The sequence below is a fragment of the Manis pentadactyla genome, chromosome X (assembly GCF_030020395.1).
Source record: "Manis pentadactyla isolate mManPen7 chromosome X, mManPen7.hap1, whole genome shotgun sequence".
Taxonomy (NCBI): Eukaryota; Metazoa; Chordata; class Mammalia; order Pholidota; family Manidae; genus Manis; species Manis pentadactyla.
Window position 1 is genome coordinate 145223316 of NC_080038.1, and position 21481 is coordinate 145244796.

General features: G+C 50.3%; 1 protein-coding gene across 1 annotated transcript; it reads left to right on the plus strand.

Moving 5' to 3' along the window:
* Positions 1–1846: 1846 nt before the first annotated feature.
* On the plus strand, positions 1847–20126 carry GABRQ (gamma-aminobutyric acid type A receptor subunit theta). The gene is made up of 9 exons (XM_036887291.2): positions 1847–2241; positions 4357–4445; positions 9269–9336; positions 10585–10805; positions 11865–11947; positions 12410–12547; positions 13057–13209; positions 13743–13999; positions 14536–20126. The coding sequence occupies exons 1-9, from the start codon at positions 2096–2098 to the stop codon at positions 15439–15441; spliced, it is 2061 nt and encodes a 686-aa protein (XP_036743186.2). The 5' UTR covers positions 1847–2095; the 3' UTR covers positions 15442–20126.
* Positions 20127–21481: the final 1355 nt, after the last annotated feature.

Here is a 21481-nt window from a genome sequence, read left to right on the forward strand (position 1 = left end):
AGGCTTGTTTTACCTAACAGATGAGGGACTAATTGCCTGTGCAAGTTGATTCCAGGGTGCTGGGAAGATCGTGCATCTAAATAAATCTACTCCCATCTGCTGGTGGTTGCCTGAACTTCCAGTTAAAGCTGAATCACTCTAAAAGTATAACATCCTGGAAGTAGGCAAACTGGAAACGGGGATTCTAGTTTGGGCTTTATTGGTATGTGAGCTTGGACCAATCCCCTTTCCTTCCCCGGGCCTCAGTTTCCCTATATTACAAACCAGGTAGTTGGACAGAATGATCGGGAATGGCCCTTCCACTTTTATCAAGCAAGGATTGTCTCTGTAAGGATGCCTGGATGACCAGAGATGATGAAGGCAGAACGAATAGCCACAGGAGTGGGTTCAATCGATCCACTCCTGTATGTGATAGTCAGGGACGTATGGGACCATCCTTTCTTATTTCTGCATCCATGTGGGAAGGAGAGCACTTGCTGCAATGGCAAAGGAAAGAGTGGGGCAGGGGGAAGAGGAGAGAAGATATGAGGGTACTCTGCTCTTAAAGGAAGTGAAGACAATGGAGATAAAGGGTTTAAACCCTTAGCTGCAGGAAGCACTCACCCAGGCAGGCAACTGAAGCTTTGCTGGGCACAAACATGCCCAGCTCACTTTGCCAAATACTGAATCAAAGGGGAAGAGGGCTGCGTGTGTATGTCAACGTTCTTGCTAACCAAGAGTGAACCTGAAATACATTTTCACTGCAACCTTCTCAATAGCATGCCTTAGGAGGTTAAGTGCTGGTGAACGGGACTGAGGTCTGTTTGTACAGTGCCCATCTGGCCCATGGGCTCTGAAGGATCTGTCTCTGAATTTGCATTGTCATGAATCTGAGATGGGAAGGACAGAGGAGATTGTGTGGAGGAATTTCCTTATCCTCTGAGATCCTTCTGTTTCATAGGACAGTGTTTGAGGGGTCTGAAAGATTAAGAGCCCTCTGGTCAAAATTCCAGGCTTTTCCTCATGATAGGGCCAGAATGCAGAAGTATTTGAGTGGCCTGCTCTCCAGAGACTAACACCCTTGAACGTCTGAAACACTGGCCTTTGTCTTCTTTCCCCTTCCATGGTGTCAGCCCTGATCCTCACTTCAATTCTGCATGCCTGGGCTATGGAACAGAGACACATCTCAGGGTGGACCCCGTTGGCGAACCCTTCCAGTTCCCTGAGCTGTGTCCTGGTGGCCCAAATCTGCGGCCAAGAGGACTCTGGGAAATTAGAGTCTTCAGGACACTCTTGGGTCCTGGAACCAAATTTCCATCCCGATGGAGGGGCACTCCTGCTATGGGGAGAGCTCTGACATAAAATCCATCGGTGATCCCCTTTCACTCCACCTAGAGGCAAGGCATGTGGGGTTACTGGAGGAGCAAGGGAATGAACAGCAGTCCAGATCTCTCTCGACCCCCAAATGTGTCCAGCTATTCCGGAACGCAGATTCAGCCAGGGCAGTCAAATCACCTCACTCCCTTCACCACAAAACCAAATCTTGGTCACACACCCTTCCAAGAGAAAGGCACATATTGCATTTTTGCACAGAGGGCAAGCAAGCCCGACCGAGGCCCCAGGCCCACCCCGCCAGCACCGCACCCCTCCCGCGGCGGCGCCCCGCCCCTGAGTAGGAAGCTGGCCGGGGGTGGGGACTCTGCAGAAGCCTGGAGGGGCGGGAAGGGGGCCGGGCAGAGGCAGGAGCGCGCGCCTATTTGTGCGGCTCCTGGCACCTTCCCGATTGGTTCTGTCGGTGCTGCCGTCGGAGTGGGCGGAGCCAGCCTGCGCCGGCTCGTTGCCCAGTCTTCCCCAGGAGCTGCCGCAGACGGAGCGCACCTCGCAGCTGGCGGGCGCGTCCTGGGGGCGCTGCGTAGGGCAGAGCTGTTGGGGGCTGAGCCCCCCGGAGTCTGGGCTCTGCTCTAAGCCCCGCGCCCCGTGCTCTCCGCACCCTCGCTCCTGCCTTCTTAGCAGAGACTCCCAGCGACCCCCTCAGTTTGCACGCGCCCCTCACTGCCCCCACCCGCCCCTCTCCCAGCAGTCTCTCGCGCCCTCCAGCCGCCGGAGCGCCACGGCCATGGGCATCCGAGGGACTCTGAGAGCTGCCGTGTTCCTGCTGCTCATCAGGACCTGGCTCGCGGAGGGCGACAACCCCAGTCCCGTCCCGAAATTCCACTTCGAGCTCTCCACCGTACCCGAAGTCGTCCTGAACCTCTTCAACTGGTAAGCGGGCGCTGCCAGGCTGGGCTTGGCGGCAACTGGGGCGGGCGGATGACCTCAGACCTCTCGGACGGAGCGGGCTTGGAGGACCTAGACCCGGGGGCGCCGAGCCCTGTCGCGAGGGCCCTGCCTGCGGGTTCCTGGAGGGGATAGGTTGGGAGCGGCGCCGGTGGCAGAGACAGAGCCCTGTGCTTAGGCGCACCTGTTACAGCAGCACCCCACAGAGCCCTGCGTGTGCCCAGACTGCAACCCCCGGAGCTGGCGGGGGTGTTCTCACCCCAGGGTCTGCCACCTATCCCCGGGAACTAAGGCCCCGGGCACCTTTTCCCAGTCATGCCCTTTGACACCTGTGGGATTGGGGTGGGAGCGGGTACAGGGTGATGGGCAATTCACAAAACAGGCAGTAGAGACACCTGTTTGAGTCCGGATTTGAGTCTGTTCCCTGAGGCGCGTGTGTGCGTGCGTGCGTGTGTGTGTGTGTGTGTGTGTGTGTGTGTGTGGTGAGCCGTGAGGGACCTTTTCCGATACCGCAGGTAGAAATTATTATTGACTCAACCTCCTTGGAGCCCAGACAGTGTGCTCCGTGGCTATATAACCATATAATGGGAGGGGGGTCTGCCATGGGTGCGTTTTTGTACTTACTCTTATGAAAACATTAGATGATTCAGGTTTTTTTCTGTGTTCAATTTCAAGTTTGTTTGGGTCTGCAAATACCTGAAGAGATGTTAAGTAGCCATGCTTTACAAGTAGATCACACCTAAATATGTATTTGCAGTGGCCACGGATGCCAAGTGCTGGCATATAGGTAATGTGTGGTCCTGAGCAGGTGGGAATGCATTGCTTTAACTCAGGAAGAATTCATGTGCACACTTTGGAATGAAACAAAATAAAATCTTGTCATTAAAGATTATTGGGAATAATTTTTTAATGGCGAACCAGAGAACGTGTATTCAGGAAAAAAAAAGGAGGAGGAGCAGCTGGGCAGCGTTCCAGCAGGCGGCCCTGCAATGGCCTTAACCCTCCGCACCAGACTGCGCTAGTGCGCGCGTGCATGCACACACACACACACACACACACACACACACACACACACACACTGAACTTTGCAGGGGCTGATGTTGTCTGGTCAATGCGTCAAAGATGCTAAGAGTCAGAGTGACAGTCCCCGGGTCTGTTCTCATTCACAAGCCCTTTCTGGGGAAAAGAGCCCTGCTGAAGGTCTAGGTGAATCGGGTGAGCACATCAGAGATTTCTGGGAAGGCCAGCTCTCTGGCAGGGTTGAGCTGCATCCACTTATATGTGCTCACCCAAAACACATCTAGGCTGGAAGCACATGCTTCACCAGAGAGATGCCTGTCCACAGAGTATGTATCTTTTGTAGGACAGCCCTGGGCCCCAAGAATCTGAAATTCTTTGATTAATTGGGTGGGGGTCATAAATCTCTGCCACATGAGCAAGGTGCTCTTTCTACGTCATATGCCCTTCGCCAAGTCTTAAAAACAGATGTGTACAAAACTGAGATTGACATAGATGTGACAAGAAAGTACCCAGCTCTAGCCCAGGTAGGGGAAATGTGGCTGAACTGGAGAAGGCAAACAGGTTGGCTCAGCTCAGGAGGTCACTGAGGGTGGAAGGTGACTTTGCCTGAGGCAATCAGGCACCCCCAGAAGGAGGACGCCCACCCCCTTGAAGAGCTGCATCCAGGCGGTTGGCAAGGTCCAGCTCCTCAGGTGGTTGAAGTAATGTGTATATCTCAGGGCTCGAACCTGCCCATTTCCTCCCCTCCACATTCCCCCACACACACCACTGTCCCCTCCAGGTGTTCCCCCCCCAAAGTCTGCCCAGTAACAGGAATCCAGTCTTTGCACCCCACTCTGTAGAAAAAAAAACTGGGGAGGGGGAGGGCCAAAGAGGAGTCTACGTCATTGTGGCGCTTCGGCTGACTCACGGAAGGGAGGGAGGGGAGCAGGGAGAGACGTGTGCATGCCTGACGCCACATGTCTGCGTGCGTACAGGAGAAGGCAAGGTCCTGCCTGGCAAGCTGATGCATAGGGTGCTCTCTGTTGTTTGTTCTTTGAGAAGCAAGGTAGCATTTACTGATGACTTCTCTGTTTTCAGCAAAAATTGCGCAAATGAAGCTGTGGTTCACAAGATTTTGGACAGGGTGTTGTCAAGATATGATGTCCGTCTGAGACCAAATTTTGGAGGTAAGACATGTCCAGATACTAGAGGCCTTTGTGTTAGGTGGAATAGAGCTGAAACTCCACAAGTCAGCCCTACCCAATAAGCTGACCAGTGGCACTCCCCAGGCTCAATGCTTCTGCCTCTCCAGACCCCACCTTCCTGACTCTGCAGCGACCTTCAGCCAGCACTCCCAGACAGACAACCAACCTCCCAGCTTTTTGCTCTACGCGGGAATTTCTCCTACCTCGTTGTCTTGCGTAAGAATGCAAGAAGCTTTCTGGCCCCTCCCTTGCAATAGCACCTAGCCTGAAGCGTGCTCCCCGGTGTGGCTGCAGAAGCACTAACCTCAGATGTTCTTGTGTACGAGACAAAACGTGCCATTTTTGTCAGGCTAGGGTTTTCTGTACCTTTTAATGTGAGGGCAAACATCCCTTGCACCCTGGACAGAAGCTCCATTCCAGTAGTTCAGAACCAAGGGCATGGTCTCCGTCTAGTTCACGTCACTCACCTGTGCGCCCCCTTCTTCAAGCCTTCAGCTCCCACTAAGCTCAGTTCACTCAGCACACTGCACTCAGTATGATATTTATATATCCAGCCTGAACACCTCAAGGACCTTTGATGGTTTTATTTAACTGCCAAGTAAAATCCAAACTCCTTAGCCTAGCCCTCAAATCTCAAGCACGGAGATGAGAAATGATAAGGAAACTGAACCACAAACGTCCAAGAAGCCAGTAAGTTGGTTTCTCCTTTCATTTCTTTCACCTCCCTCTCTGGCAAGGGCAGCTGACTTGAATCACACAGCTTTAGGGGAATAGGGAGTAGCATCTCTGGCCCAGGGGCCACCCAGGAAACCTAGACTAAGGACAGACAAAAGGAAGGGGGCATTAAATAGACGTTAGTCACGTTTCAGTTCAAAGGAAACAGAGCTAAAATGCTAAGTAGCTAAGGAATTCGTTTCATGCAGGTGGTAGAACTGGGCACTAGACTCTAAAGGGTTAATGAATGCTAATTGCACATTTGTGCACATGAATAGAGGTCTTTGGTTTTATGTAGCCTCTTTCCTAGAGGGCGCACAGCAGGGAGTAGTGGCCCTTGGAGTAGACCAGTCAGGGGCTCTGATTTGCCTGCAGAGCCACCTTGAAAACCTAGGCGGTCTCCCTGGGCACTAAGCTTTGGAGGTGGGACGCTTGACTGGTGTCCTCTTTGCTGCATTGCTCCCCCTAAATGTGAGGGCAGAAGACATAGCCCCAGGGCTCCAAGGTGGCTGTGCACTGGGACCTGAGAAGCTAGTGTGGCGAGGATAAAAGGAAGGCTCTTCCAATATGGAAATTCACTGTCAAAGCCTAGCCAGCACCCCAGCACAGTGTAGCAGCTTGGGACCAGCTGCGGCCCGTGTAGCTTACCAGAGAAGCTGCCTTTTCTCCTCCCCGTGTTCTCACGTTGCTCAGCAAAGGCTGACAAACAGCTATTCAAGTACAAGTACACCGAACACATTCTCCGTGCTGTTGCCTTACTGCGTCCAGGACCAGGGACAGGGAGCAGGGGCAACAACCAACCTCTGGGGATCATCAGGTGTGACTGGTCCACAATATCTCCAAGGCATCTCAGCACCATCTTTTGAGTGGATTTATTTACACCTGATGCCTAACCTCCCAGGTTACACAAGCTTTATGGGCATGCTGACCTAGGGCAAATGAGAAAACATGGGTCCGGAAGTCAGCCAAATGGAAGGTGAAGGCTGGGGGGCGCCAAGGGCAAGGCAGGATGTTCTAGCATTTACACACAAAGAGGCACTGCAGGCTAAGTCTGGAGCTGTCCTAGGGGAGTCAGTGGCAGGGCAATTCAGGGGAAAGCCAGACAGGGATTTGGGTTGGGGGAACCCAGGACTCCCTTTAGGCCTCCCAGTAGACACAGTCAAATTCCCCTCTGTGTCCAAAGTGAAGTAAAGATTCAAGGCAACACTCACACTGGAGTGAGGTGGGGAGATGGTTGCCCAGCCGCTCTGGGGTTTGTTGCCTACACAAATCTTAACACAGTTTGCATCTGTTAAAGGCGTGTAGGAAGCCTGAAAGGCTGTAATAAAGAACCATGTTTCTAGAAACCCCTATCATTACGTAGTGCTTTGCTGGGGATCATTTGCAGTAGCCCTGGATGTTGGAGTCTGGGCTGCCCCTCACACAGAGGCCCATTTACTCGTCAGCTGCCATTCATACACTGATTCCGAATAGCACATTGCCCATTGAAGCATCCGAATAGGAATAACACGTTTCCCTCATAGAAGCTCAGCTTCTGGGCAGTCAGCCTGTCATGCAGCCAGCAGGCTGAATTGCATCATGCATGTTTCCGTACAGCAGTGTGATGTAATACCCCTAGAATAATGGTTTAGCTGTGGGGCTGCATGCAGGCAACTTTGACTGAATGAGAAAAGAACAAAAATTGATTTTTTTCATAGCACCTTAGAATTTACTATGTATTTTCACATCCATGATCACATTTGAGTTAGCAGTAGTTAGTAGGCACTACCACCTGTGTCTGCAAAAGAGAGCCGGGCAGCAGAAGTGGCTCCCCACAGTAACACATTCATTCACACTCACGTGGTAACACACCCAAATGCTCTCACATGAGCACGCTCATAAATTCACTCACTCACCAATTAGGTATATACATTTATTCACCTGCTCACACACATGCTTACACACACACAAACATCCTCACGCTTACACACATACATAAACATGTAAAACCCACACATGCAAACTGCTCACATACACACACACTCACAAATTCATTCACACAGGCAAACTCACATACTGAAGCTCACATATTCACTTCCACATGCACACAAACATGCTCACATAACAACACACTCAGACTCACACACATGCTTGGACATTCAAACACATACTCATGGACATACAGTTCACTCACACACACATAACTCCCACATTAACATGCTCACACATTCATTCACACACACACAAATGCTCACACCCACATTGATATGCACACACATGAACATGCATATAAACAGGCTAATGCATTCACACATGAGCATGCTGACACACACACATGTCCACATGTTTACCAACTCACACAAACATGCTCACACAATAACACACATAGGCATCCACATGCGTACACTCACACATTAATATGCTTGCACATTCACTCATATCACTAATTCACTTCAGCACATGAACATACACACACTCCTCATACCTTCATACTTCTAAATGTGATGAGTGTGTGTGTGTAAGTATGCTTACTCACGACCATGAGTGAGCATACTTATAAGTGAAGTATGCTCGCTTAACACTTGATTTAAACATGGTTGCATGCACAACCATGCTCACATATTCACACACACATAAGTTCACTTGCATTCCCATTCACTCACATGAACACACATGTGTACATGTGTTAACACATGTACTCATGTATGTACACCATTCTCTCACATGTGCAGTTAACATGCTCACACAGACTCACATGAGCATGTTCATTCACTCAACATACAAACAGACATACGTTCATGTAAATACAACTTCATACACAAATATAATCATGCTTTCACTCACATGGACATGCTCACAAATGCACTAACATGTGAACAGGCTCACACAGACAACCCACACATTCACTCCCACACAATACACTTGAAAACACATACATGCTAACACATTCATTCACCCGTAAATGTGCTCACACTCACATAAATTCACATTCACTCATACTTCCACATGAACACACTCACAGACATGCTCACATCCACTCATATGAGCATGCTTACACATTCACTTGCACACAGACATTCTCACATACACAAACACACTCACAAATTCACTGACACACAGACTGGCTTGCAGACACACGTGCTCACACATTCATATGCACATGAACATATTCATACATTGACTTCCACACACCATCCTGCCTACATGCTTGCATGTGCCTACACATTTACTCACATTCAACATATGCAAGCACACAAATATGCTCATGCATTCACTCACATATGAACACTCGGAAATATACTCACATAAACAGATATGCTCATTCACACATGCTCACACATTACACACATATATAAGTTCACAAATACATCCATGCTTACACATTCCCTTACATGTTAACAAGTACAAATACATTCACAAGTCACACATTCACTCACTCATACATGAAAATACATTCTCTTGCACATGAACACGCTCATAGAGTCATTCCCAGACAACTTGCATGGATATACACACATGCTCACAGTTTTACTCCTACACAAAATGATCAAGCACACAAGCATGCTCAACATTCCCTAACACACAGAAATGCTCACACTCACGAGCACACTGACACATTCACTGTGGGGGAACACACTCACAGACTCACTCATCCATGTGCATGTGCTCACATACACTCATGCACACAGTGCACATTCACTCAGACATGGACACACTCACATGCACTCACTCAAACATGGTCATACACACCAAAAATCTTAGCTCTTGCTTTGGGCTCATTGCTCTTAAGTTTTTACCAGGATAAGTCACATTTAGGAAAACAATGCTTGATCCTCTTCTTTTCTCTTTCACTTTGCCCCAACACCTTGTTTCAGCAAGTCATGAGCCAAGCCCTGCTCCAGGTGCTGGGCCCACATTAACCTTGAGGTCAGTGCTGTTATTATTCCCATTTTACCCATGGAGAAACCAAGACTCTGAGAAGTTAGGTAACTTATTCAAGGTCATACAGCCAGTAACTGTAAATGGAGCTCAAAGCCAGGCAGTGTGGCTCCTGAGTCCACCTTCTCACCTTTGTCCTCTCCTGCATGTAATAGTGTCTTCCTGTGTTGTAGGTGCCCCTGTGCCCGTGGGAGTATCCATCTATGTCTCCAATATTGAACAGATCTCAGAAATGACTATGGTAAGTGTGTCAGCTTCAGACATTGGGCTGAGGACAGGGGACATGGGACATGGAGCAGGGTCAAAGGCCAACTCCAGTTGTTCGGACCTGCAACAGAGCCCACATGGAGGAACATGGTGCATTTTGAAAATGGCTCATAGACCTCAAAGTGAAAGGCTAATGAAGCTTTGGGGAGATAACATAGGATATTATCTTTGTGGGAGGTAAAAACTTCTCTAAAAAGACAGAAAACACAAACAGTAAAAAAAAGAAAGGTGGTAACTTCAATTATATTAAAAGTCTGTTTAGCCAGAACTTTTTTAACTTGTTTTGTAAAACAAATGAACAAAAGGAGTTTGACAACTGTGAAAGGGTAAGTCAGAGTGGACGAAGATACTTGCAACACAAAGGACTGATACTGAAAAATATATATAGTTCCTATGAATTAATAAGAATATTAAAAATCAATAGAAAAATAATCAGAAAATCTGAACAGGAACTGCCACTATTATGAAGAAAAGCAGGTAGCAGATAAATATATGAAAATATGCTTGACTTTTTTATTGATTAGTGAAATACAAAATAAGACCACAGTGAGAACCCACCAGACTGGCAGAAAGCAAAAGTCAGGCAATCACAGCGTTGGGAAGGCAGGAGCATTGGGAATTCTCATCTGCTCTTGGCTGGGGTGTAAACTGGAACTTTCGTGGTGTAGTTTTTATGTCATTGTGATTTTGGTATAGATGGCACGTTCACACAATAATAAACAGTGCATATTCATACAAGGAAATGTTAACCAGCAATGCAAGTGAAAATTTAATTACAGATACAAACTTGAATGACTCCTGCAAATACAATGTGGAGTGAAAGAAGCAAATTACAAATACATACGATATGATTCCATTCAGAAAAAAATTAAATAAGTCCAAGTAAGCAATATGTTTCTTAGAAATACATACATAGACAATAAAACTCTAACAAAAATCAAGGAAATTATTGTTATTAAAATCTAAGACAACGGATATTGCTGGGAGGTATAGGAAATATGTTCTAGAAGGGACACATTGAAGATTGAAAGTTACTGGCTGTGTCCTATTTCTTCACCTAGATTTCAATTGCACAAAGTTCATTTTACTATTCCTGATATTTAACATTCTCACGTATATTTCATTACTCATCTGCATTTATGATGTTTTCTCTATACACTCTGAGGATGAGGAAGAGCTGGACAACCTCACATGCAGCTGGGATTTACCTTTCTCTCCCCAGGACTATACGGTCACAATGGTTTTTCATCAGACATGGAAAGATCCACGTTTAGCATACTATGAGACCAACCTGAACCTGACCCTGGACTATCGAATGCTTGAGAAGTTATGGGTCCCTGACTGCTACTTTCTAAATAGCAAGGATGCTTTTGTGCATGACGTGACTGTGGAAAATCGAGTTTTTCAGCTTCACCCAGATGGAACGGTGCGATATGGCATCCGGTGAGTTCCCTTCCCCAGGAGCTTGGGGACCAGCCCAACAGGCTTCCTTCCCCCCCACCGAGTATACCAAGAACACACTCTAATAAAAGGATCCCAGAAGAGCCCAGTGCTTTCCAAGTCTGTCGGGCACCTACCCCTCACTCACCCAGCCCTGTAGCCAGTGGAACCATCAGCATTTCCCACAGCCATCCATGGCTGTCCTGTCCCCACACCTTGGTTTCTGCTATCGCTTCTGTCTGGAATGGCCCTTTCCCCATTTCCATGAGCCTAACCATTGCCCATCCTTCCACCCTGCACTCAAAGGCCCTCCTTGGTTTGTCCAGCCAGAAGGGCTCTCCCTCTGCCTTACATTCCGTGTGTACATTCTGCAGTTGATCTCTGTGTCTTTCCCTAAGGTTTCCTCCCTGTCAGGAATGCAGGCAGACGCACGCTGAAGCCTGTTAACTGGGGCGGCGGGAGCCAGTCCTGCCATTGGTCATCTTTGCATCACGCGGGGGGCCCCGGGGCATGCAGTGCGTGTCTGTTGTCTGTGGCTCTGTCGTGTGTGCATGCTGGAACGCCTCACTGGCCTACTCATAGCATAGCATGTGGTCGCCGAGGCTTCCCTCGCAGTGTCATCACTTACAAACTGGCTCTTAAGGCAAGCATGAGAGAGAAATTTAGCTCAGAATATTTCTGCAAGAGGTAGCTGCCGAGGTTCAGCTCTATGTCTGGGTCTGTCTTTCTCTAGGGTGCTCCCACTCTGTCCCACTTCATTCTCCTTCCACTTCCCCACAGACCAAGGTGCTGGAGCCAGAGAACAACAAAGCTGACAGGGAACAGGTCACTGGCCACACCTGTTTCATTTAAAGGGGGCCTCAGCTGATCGATGCTGCATGGAGGATTCATAGAAGGGAGAGAAACACAGGCACACACACATGCGCACATGCACACACACACCCCACCCACTGTACAAAGTGGCAATTGCTTCAAGGGTTGAAAGGGACTGCAGTTTTCTCAGGAACCGTCACTTGCCTGGGCTTGACTCACTTTTCCTTTCATTTTGCATTTTCTTGGTAGACTCACCACCACAGCAGCTTGTTCCCTGAATCTACAAAAATTTCCTCTGGACAAGCAGACCTGCAAGCTGGAAGTGGAGAGCTGTACGTATGTCCCCCACGGCCCCTTCTTCCCTACCTGGGGTTGCGGCCATCAGGAAACCCAAGGCCGACTTAACAGCAAGAGGGACGGTACAGCTCCCCGACTCCCTCCCTTCACCTTTATCTCTCTCTCCTCCAGAGACAGGCAGATAGACAGAGGTAGGTGTGTGTGTGTGTGTGCACCCTCTATACGGTATACATATGGCATCTGGGGACACGTGGCCTTTAGAACGGAAATAGTCCCATTGGGAACTTGAACCCTGCTGTAGGGAGGTTGTGTACAAGCCAGTGGCTAAGAAACTCTGAACTGACAGTTGTCTTTCCAGGTCCCTGGCCCCTGTGCTTAGACTCCACAAAACACAAAGGTGCCCCCAAAGGGCAGGTTCCCACCATCCCCCTCTGGTGTGAAATTTGCCTATGCCTGCTTTCTGAGGTCAGCTAACTCGGTCCCTTTCCTGCTCCCAGATGGCTACACAGTTGAAGACATAGTCCTGTACTGGGAAGGCAATGGGCAAGCCATCCAGGGCACTGAGAAGCTGCATATCCCTCAGTTCAGCTTCCTGGGAAAGACGATAACTAGCAAAGAGGTGCTTTTCTACACAGGTGGGTCTGGCCCCTTCCTTCTCTCCTGTCTCTTGTCTCTTTTGTACCCTGGTAAACTCATAAAGACCTCTTCCTTTGACCCCTATGCTTCTGCTGCCTCCTCTCCTATTTCCTTCTGGCTCCTGACAACCTCCAGGGGCTTAGCCAGGTTTAATACTCGACAGGTGCAGAAGGTATGTGCTCTTGGCGATAAAAACAGTCCTCCTCACAGGCACAGCCTCTCCCCATCCATCTGTTTGCAGCTTTGAAGTATCTCCTGTCTCCTACTAGACAACTTTAGTTGACATGGAGCAAGTGAGGATGGAAGGAGAGAGCAGACTTGCTCGGCCATTGGGGCCTACTGATACAAGCCATTGTCCCTGGCGGCAAATGAGGTCAAGTCTGCAGACTGCCGTGGCAGGAGTAGTAGGGGCTGAACTGCCCTTTTGGTTTCCCACCCTCCATCCTGTAGTTCACGCTGCAAATCCCATCAGCCCTGTCACCCTGACACTAGTTTGTCTCCTTGCCAGGTTCCTATGTGCGCCTGATACTGAGGTTCCTGGTCCAGAGGGAAGTCATCAGCTACCTGGTGCAGATCTATTGGCCTACTGTCCTCACCACTGTTGTCTCTTGGATGTCATTTTGGATGAACTATGAATCCTCTGCAGCCAGGGTGACACTCGGTAGGTCAGCTCCCAAGTGTTTTAGGTCCCACCCTGCAGAAAAACAATGTGTCTTAGCTACAGGTCTGGTTTAACCTCCGCCATTCAAGACAGACTCCTCAGCCCCCTTCTTTAGGAGCATATGGTGGACCAAACCTTTATATTTGTGTAATATTTTAGGACTTCAAAAATCTTCTCAGGGATATGATCTCATTTAATACTGAGGGGCCAACAGAAAGCCTACATACTGGAAGACAAAGGGAGAAGGGGCCATCAGAGGCGATACAGGGCTAGAGATGTGAGTCATTGTGAAACCATGACTGGCGATTTGGGACTTGATCCTAAGAGCAGTAGGAAGTCACTGAGTCCCTGAAGCACAGGCTGGGTATGAAGATGGGGGGTGCAGGGAGGAGCAAAGAGAGCGTTTGAGTGGAGGCCCCCGGCCCTGAGAGCTGAACATGACCTTTGCTCTCTCTCTGTGGGATGTGGGCCAATGGCTTGCCAGCAGCTTCGGCCACCTGAGGAGACTTAGCCCTGTGCCATGTCATTTGCAGGTCTGACTTTAATGCTCATCCTGAACACCATCAACTCACATCTGCGGGATAAACTCCCGCAAGTCTCCTGCATCAAGGCCATCGACATCTATATGGTTGTATGCTTCTTCTTCGTGTTCCTGTCCTTGCTGGAATATGTCTACATCAACTATCTTTTCTACAGCCGAGGAGGGTCCCGACACAATAGTAGGCGACACAGACGAGCCCGAAGAGTCATGGCCCGCTACCGCTACCGCTACCGGAACACAGCGCTGCAGGTTGGCCTTCTTCACTGACGGTCTGCTTTCCCGGAGTGCCTCTCAGGCCTCAGCTTGGTGCTTGACCCCTGCACATTTCTCAGTTTGTTTAATCCTCACACACATGTACACACACCAGAGAACAAAGCAGGGAAGCAATTTCTCCTAGGTCCTTTATAGGTGGAGTCACTGTCCAAGGTCCCAAGGGTGGTAAGTGGCAGAAGGAAACATCCACAGACCTTCAGACCCCAAATCCAGCCCACCAAGGATGCTTCCAAGGGCAGGCAATGGGGCCAGAGGGGAAGGGAGCACAGGGAGGCTGAAAGGAAGAGAAACCTGCCTCGGTTCTCCCAGCTCCCCAGGCTGTGCTGAGGCCCCTGCTGTGGGCGGGATGTTCATGTCCAGCCACACACCCCATCCTTCCCAGGGAGCCCAACCCCGCCTGCGTGTGGAGGCCTGGCCTCCATCCACCAGCTAGCACTACGGAGGGAGCAAGGGCCTGGCAGGAGCCATGAACTTCCCCAACATGCTAACAACCTCTTGGTCCTGTTCCTCAGAAAGCCCATGAAGAGATGGTTCTGTCAGTGGAAGAGCTCCACAGTCGCATTAGAAGTGCTGCTAGGAGAAGCCCCACCCCTCCTCGCTCCCCGCCGGTACTTGTTCACGCGGGATATGACTCTAACAACTCCACTGTCTGCTTGAGTGATGATCACTTCAGCGTAGAAGACGAGAGTGGCTCTCCTCCCTCCACACCAGTGCCAGCCCACCGGGCAAGCCTAGAAAGCCTCGGCTCTTTGACCTCTATCACAAAGCAGGCCCCACTGGCCTCCTTAGAAAGTCTCAGCTCACCGTCTACCCTCTCAGGCCAGGCCTGGCCAGCCAGCAGAGAAAGCCTGAGCGATCTGCCTTCCATCTCCGAGCAGGCCCTGGATGGCTATGGCACTCGCTTCCATGGTCCCGAGATTGAGGACAGCATTATTCCTACTGAAATCCGCAACCGCACTGAGGCCCATGGCCGTGCAGAGACCCATGACCCAGAGGACCCTGAAGAGACCTCCAGCTTGGGTGAGAACCTTGGTCATGGCCCCAGTAGGAGGCATCTGCTTGTCCTCAGCCAGAGGTGTGTGCAAGAAGCAGGCTGCAACCTTGATGAGATCTGTAGCTTGCCTGATGACGTCAAAGTTGAGAGTGGCTTCCTTGGCCTCGAGAAGCAACACAAGCATGCTGTTGAGACAACCTGGAGCCCTGATGATGATTTCATGAGCTTTGACGAAGACAAGGACAGTAATTCAGAGTCTGAGGACAGTTACCCGCCAAGCCCTGGGTGCAGCTTCACCGAAGGATTCTCCTCCAAGCTCTTTCACCCTGACTACGTCCCTAAGGTTGACTGGTGGTCCCGGATCCTCTTCCCTCTTGCCTTTGTGGTGTTCAACATTGTTTACTGGGCCTACCATTTCAAGTAGTTCCCCATTGCCCCAGAGAGACAGGGCACTGTGCTGTGCTCCTTTTACAGTCCTTATGGTTCCGTTTTGCCTGCTTTTCTTTGTTCGTATTCTTTTCTTGTGGTTATCCAGGCAGTCAAATCAGCCCTGCCTTTCTCTTTATAAACATGAGGTGAGGGGTAGTGGGAAAGGATGTGTTCTGGCTGGAAGGAGAGGGATTGAAGAGAAGCTGGAAGTAAGTAGCACAGTAATTTTCCTTTTCTTCTAGAAGACTATCACTTTTTCAAGGACTCCTACCAGTTAATGTACACAGAAAAGCCCCTGGAAATGTCTAGGGGACTGAGAGGAGCCACGTTGGAGCACAGAGGAAGGATCAAAGTCCTATGCACAAACATTCCTGAGGGCTTTTCTGTCCCCCTGAGGTGTTGAACTTTCTGTTTTGTTACTTTTTTCCTCCTAGGGATTACAGCCCTTTCTCACCCCCCACTTAGGATTTCGTGGGAGGAAGTCAAGCTGCTTGGGCTGAGCTGCACAGGGGCTTGCACGTGTCGAGAGCTGCCTCTAAGGAGCTTGGGAAATCTTGAAAGTGCCTTTTCCCCACTATTTTTTCTGTTATATTTTGAGTGTAGTGGTGTAGTTCAGGGCTGACGGTGCATGTGGGTGGGCGGGTGGGTAGGGGTGCCAAGCGAGACGTCACAGTAGGTGGGAGAGCATGTTTCCCCTAGGAGCTTGCAGGGAGTGATAGATGTCAGGTGAGCAAGTACCCAGATTGGAGAAGTGAGAATTTCTCTTGTCTACATGTGTGCTTCAGAATGCTTGACAGCAGGGGCTCCATACGTGTGTCTAGGTCAGATGCTGAACTGACCCACAGTCACAGAGCAAGCACTTGGTGAAAGAAGGCTAGCGTTAGGAAAGTTCACCATCTAATCTCAAACAGCAGATGAACAACTGTTGTGAATCTATATACTAATCCTTTCTGTTTGTCTAGTGCATAGTTAAGTACCAACAAGCTTACTGACCGACGACATCATCAGACTGTCACAGGAGCCCTGTAAGCCAGGGAAGGCTCAGGACCTTGTGCCCAGTGTTCCAAGGGAAAACGAGTTTATGAACTAAGCTGGGGACATCCAGCCAGTGCGTGGTGGAGCTGCCCCACCTGCTCTTTCTTCTTGTCCTCTTAACTCTCAACCGAAGTGGACCCCTTCTTCCCTTCCCCTTTACAAAAGGGGGTGTTCTGTCGGCTTCTGTTTATCTGCCAGGCACCAGACATCACCCTGCAGCACGCAGAGCGTCTCTGCAGGAAGAGGCCATTGACGACCAACGCGTGTGAACCGAGCACAGGGGGCATGGATGCTGCCCACGCGCCGGGGCTCCTAAGGAGGAGAAAGTAGCTTACGCTCCAGTCTGCCAAGCAGCCCCACCTGTGTTCCTCATTCCTCCCCAGGCAGCCTCTCCTGCAGCTCCTCAGCCACCTACCCTGTTAACTGTGCTTCTGTGTTTGTGTCCTTGTGTCTGCCTGGCTGTGTGTGCATCAGGGTAGTTCTGTGCACACATACAGCCATTTGAGAAACTGTGTAGCTCCACATGGATCAGTACAAATCTACATCGTTGTGTGTATGAGTGTGTGTATGACAACGTGTGGATGCATATATGTGTGTGCACGCATATGAAAGTGTATGACTTTGTGGCTTCTCTATGTGTGTGCTTGTGTGTTCTGATGTGGGTGTATTTTGTGTGTGCATATAGTGCACATGTGCCTAGATAACTCCGTGTTTATTTATCTGATTGGAGTGGGTATGAAAGGAAATACACCTGAAAGCATATATATTTCCTGTCGGTGGCTCTTCTAGAGCCACCAAATTCCCTTGGCCTGTTCCCACATACATGGGGAGGCCCTATTGGCCAGGCTGGTTAACTGTTTCTCTGCAATTCCTCTTCCAGGGAGCAGTATCTCCCAGTCCCCATCCGCTCCTCTCCTCTTCCCTCTACCCACCTGTGCTGTCTCCTGGATAGAAGACACAGAAGTGAATGTAGTCCTAAGAAGTGATCATTTAGTGCCTTGAGGTAGAAAGCGCTCAACGGCCTGGTAAGCTGGGAGCACACAGCATTTTGCTGTGTCCTGGAAAGACATGTTTGGGAATAACAAAGGCAGCGGTGGGGAGCCTTGAAGCTGCATCGGGAACAGAGCTGTGGTAGGGACCATGCAGTGGGAGGCGCATTGCGTGTAGCGTTTATAGCTCAGTCCCTTGGTGCAGCCACCTTGGAAGCCAGAGCAGCTGCAAGCAGGGTGGCAGATGTGAGGGCCCGATCCACGGGATCGGCTGCGGGCAGCAGAAGGGAGAGAACCGAAGGTGCCTGGGAGGCAGCCGCAGGCACGGCTGTGGTGGGGGGCCTACGTGGGGCCACTTTCGTAGCCCATCCCACAATGGCCGCTGGCTGAACTTCAGCCTTAGGTTTGGAGTCCAAACTCCCTCCTCCCACCCCTTCCAGGGGAAGAGATGGTCAGAGGGGTGAGAGGGCAGACCAAGGAGGGCCTACATCAGCCCAACGTGTGGTCTCTCTTGTATACACAGCATGCAAGTAGAGCCTCCTACACTCACGCCCACAGAGCTGCACCGCCACCCATCTGTGTATGCACACGTGGGCGCTCACCCTCAGCAGCGCATCCATGTATACACACACACGTGCACCAGCACTCACATACAGCCATGCATACATCCACATGCACGGCTGCACACTTACTCTATTCACACACACGCACACACACATACACGCATCATGGAAGACAGCTAAAAACGAAAGTTACTGATGGAACGTCTAAGATGGCTTCTTTCTTTCTGGACATCCCGCACAGAAAGATTCAGGTTGTGGGAGAGCAGTTGACCCCACATGTGAACCTCCCGTCATGGCTCCTGAAGCGCTTGCTTCCTGGGGCCCAAACATTAGTTGGTTGATTTGGATTTGGGTTTCCAACACTCTGGAGGGCCTTTGGGCCCCGTGGGGCACAGCAGTTCATTTGGGGTGATGTCAAACAGAAAGACTGGAACAGTGGGGACAAAAAGGGCTTTTAAGGCCTGCCCGGCAGCAGTGCGCCGGAAAGCTGCGGAGCACGGGGGAAGGGCAAGGAGGCCAGCTGTGCGTGCCTCTGTAGACCCGCGCAGCTAGACACATGACCACACCTTAACAGGAGCGTCTTGCCCTAACATGCTGCAGTGAGAGCGGCTGACTCCGCTGCGACTCGCACCGTGTGAAGTGAAGTGTCAAGATGAGGTGGAGGCTTGGCAATGACACCTTTCCACTTGACCCTTCTGAGTTTGCCATGGCCTTGGTCATGTTAGCCTGAGAATTGCCAGATCTCCCCTTCCCGTGGTGTGTGTGTGTTCGGTCGGCCTCAGTATTGTAGTTGAGCCCCATCCTCAGCGGTCCTCAGCTGAGCAGGCACACCCTCCCCCAGCTAGCTGCCTACACCCCCTCCCACTCCCACACCACACCAAGTGACTGGATGTGCAGAGCATGAGGGGGGCGCTCCTGGGGCTCCGCCCAAGGCACCTTTCTCAGCCCCAGCCCCTCAGAGAGTGCTTGTGGCGGCAGATCGCTAGGAGCCTGGGCAGAGGGAAGGGTCCTGCTGAGTCGGGGATGGAGCAGCCCCCATTTTACTCCTCTACCCATCTTCCCTTTCCTTTCCTCACAAGGGCTATCCCATCAAGGGCTTTCCCCCTGAAACCCCTCCTCCACCACTCCCACAGAAAGGACACCCTGGGTCTCTCCAAAGCATGATTTTGTTGTGAAGCTGTGGGACGTGTTTCCTGCAGAGTTCTTGCCTGTACCACCTGCCGCGGTGGGGTGCCTTTGCAGAGATAATGGACAATCTGTTGGGTCTTCCTGGAGCCTGTCAAATGTGTTCTTAAAATCGCCATCAACTTGTCAATAGCAAGGCCGCAAAGTCGGTGCATATTTAGAGCTGAGTTTTCCTGAGACTGGCTATTCCCAATGAGGTTTCCTTATTCTGTACATGAAAAAGCCAACCCTTTAAGCTATGCATTCGCTAAGCTACCCACCCGCATGGCGCTGTGCTGTGGTGGCACGCAACACAGGAAACTGTGGCTTGTCCTACTGAGAGTGCAGTCTGCTCGTAGTTGTTGTATCATGTCCTGTGATCAATATGAAATCTCTGTTATCTGTGTTGGGTTTGGGGGGAATGTTACAGTGTCTCCCTGATATACTTCAGTTAGGAAATAGCCTCAGTTGGTCAGGGTCACCTCTGCTGACATAACGTGTGCACGACTTTGAGGTCAGCAGTCCCCAGCAGAACCGAAGGCAACTCTTCAGAGGGTAGCTGAGGCACTGCCATCCTGCAGACAGATGACATACGGTACAGCCGGACACACGCAGGTCTTTGGGAGCGGAGCCGGGCCCAGGCAGTGAAAACCAAGAGGGGAGGAGGAGGACCAAGACCCACGTGTCCTGGATGGCCTGACCCGCAAAGGGCACAGAGCAGGAGATATCCCCCAGGATGACCCAGTGCCCAATTTGTCCTTGTTAAATGTACATTTTTGCATGAAAAGGACCTTGACCAGTCCTGAGTTCAAAAAGGAAAACGTGAAGAAACATAAAATTACGCTTCTGAAAAGTAGGCTGAAACAAACATTTGTAAATAGCCAAAAGAAGAAAATAAATGCACATAATGGTAAATAAACTTATGGGTCATTGTGTTTCCTGTCTGTTGGCTTGAGAGGGAACCCCACCTGGATCCAGAGAGCCTTGGGCTTCCGTCACTCACCTGTGCTTGCTCGTGCTGTGCACACTGATCTCCTCATGCCCTGGGACATTTGAGTCGTGGTTTTCAAGTGGAGGGGGAGTGGTAATGTTGCAGCTGAAATTAACTTCAGGTTTGCACAAGCCATTCTAATCTCTTGAAACAAAAATATTAAAATGTCAAGCTATTGTGTCAAAATAAATATAGACATATCCATCTGGGGGAGGGAAAGGTCAATACAGACATTTATGTCCATCTGGGGGAGGGAAAGCTCTTCATAAAGAACATTTTTAAAATTCTCCTTTGCCAAGATGGATGTCAGAATAAAAAGCAGCTAAACACATCACCATACCTTAACAAGAGCATCCTGCCCTAACATGCTGCAATGAGAGCGGCTGACTCCACACCGTGTGAAGTGTCAAGATGAGGTGGAGGTTTGGCAATGACACCTTTCCACAAACTTGAACCTTCTGAGTTTGCCATGGGGGTGGGAAGGGGGCAAGCTCGGGTTTTTAAAGGTTTGCAGTCATTTAAGACATCCTGCTGATGGTGCAGAGCGTGCTTGTCATGGCCCACATTTGCCACTGCACTGGTCTCCAAGCCCCATACGACAAAGACCTTGGAGTTGCAACGGGAACACAACCTAATGGCTCCTCCTCTGTGGCCTCTCTGTGCAAAGCTCAGGAGAAGCGTGACACCCTGCCGGGGCTGAGCAGCCCATGCTGGGTGCAGGGCTGGTGTCATCACAGATGCATGCAGGAGGAGGAAATGCAGGTGGGTTGGGGAACATTTGCACAGGACATCTGGAGCCCACCCTTAGCTATTGAGTTCTTTTCCACTGCCTCAATTCCTGCTGACAGGGGACATTCTGAAGGTGGCCCGTGACCTCAGGTGGAGCCTGTGGCCCTTGAATGGTTCTACTGTCACTTGCTTCCCACTGAATATACAAAGACCCTAAGGGACTGGGTGAGAGACGGGCCAGATGAGGCTTCCCTTGCCTCCTGCAACCTCCCTCACCCGCAAGGTAGAAGAGCCCTTGCCACACACTGTCCAGGCTGTCAGCAAGGCCTCTCTTCCCGCCTCCCACAGTGGCCCAGCTTCGTCCAAGCCCTGGCAGGGCCTCTCAGGGGCCTGTTGGCTCTTCCATGGTGCTGCCGACCCAGTCCAGGTCTCTCCCAAGCTGTCCTCTGAAGCAGAGTCTCAAGGGAATTAGCAAGGGATACAGGACTGAAGCAGAGATGTTTTATTTTTTAATAACCTCAAGGGCATTTTTTGTACTGATATGTTTAAAAGTCATAGGGGATA

Bases quoted from the DNA above. Each gene is read 5' to 3' on its own strand.
- GABRQ (XM_036887291.2), top strand. From the start codon at position 2,096: ATGGGCATCCGAGGGACTCTGAGAGCTGCCGTGTTCCTGCTGCTCATC. The intron at 10,806-11,864 runs GTGAGTTCCCTT...TTTTCTTGGTAG, and splicing joins ACGGTGCGATATGGCATCCG to ACTCACCACCACAGCAGCTT. The intron at 14,000-14,535 runs GTTGGCCTTCTT...CCTGTTCCTCAG, and splicing joins ACCGGAACACAGCGCTGCAG to AAAGCCCATGAAGAGATGGT.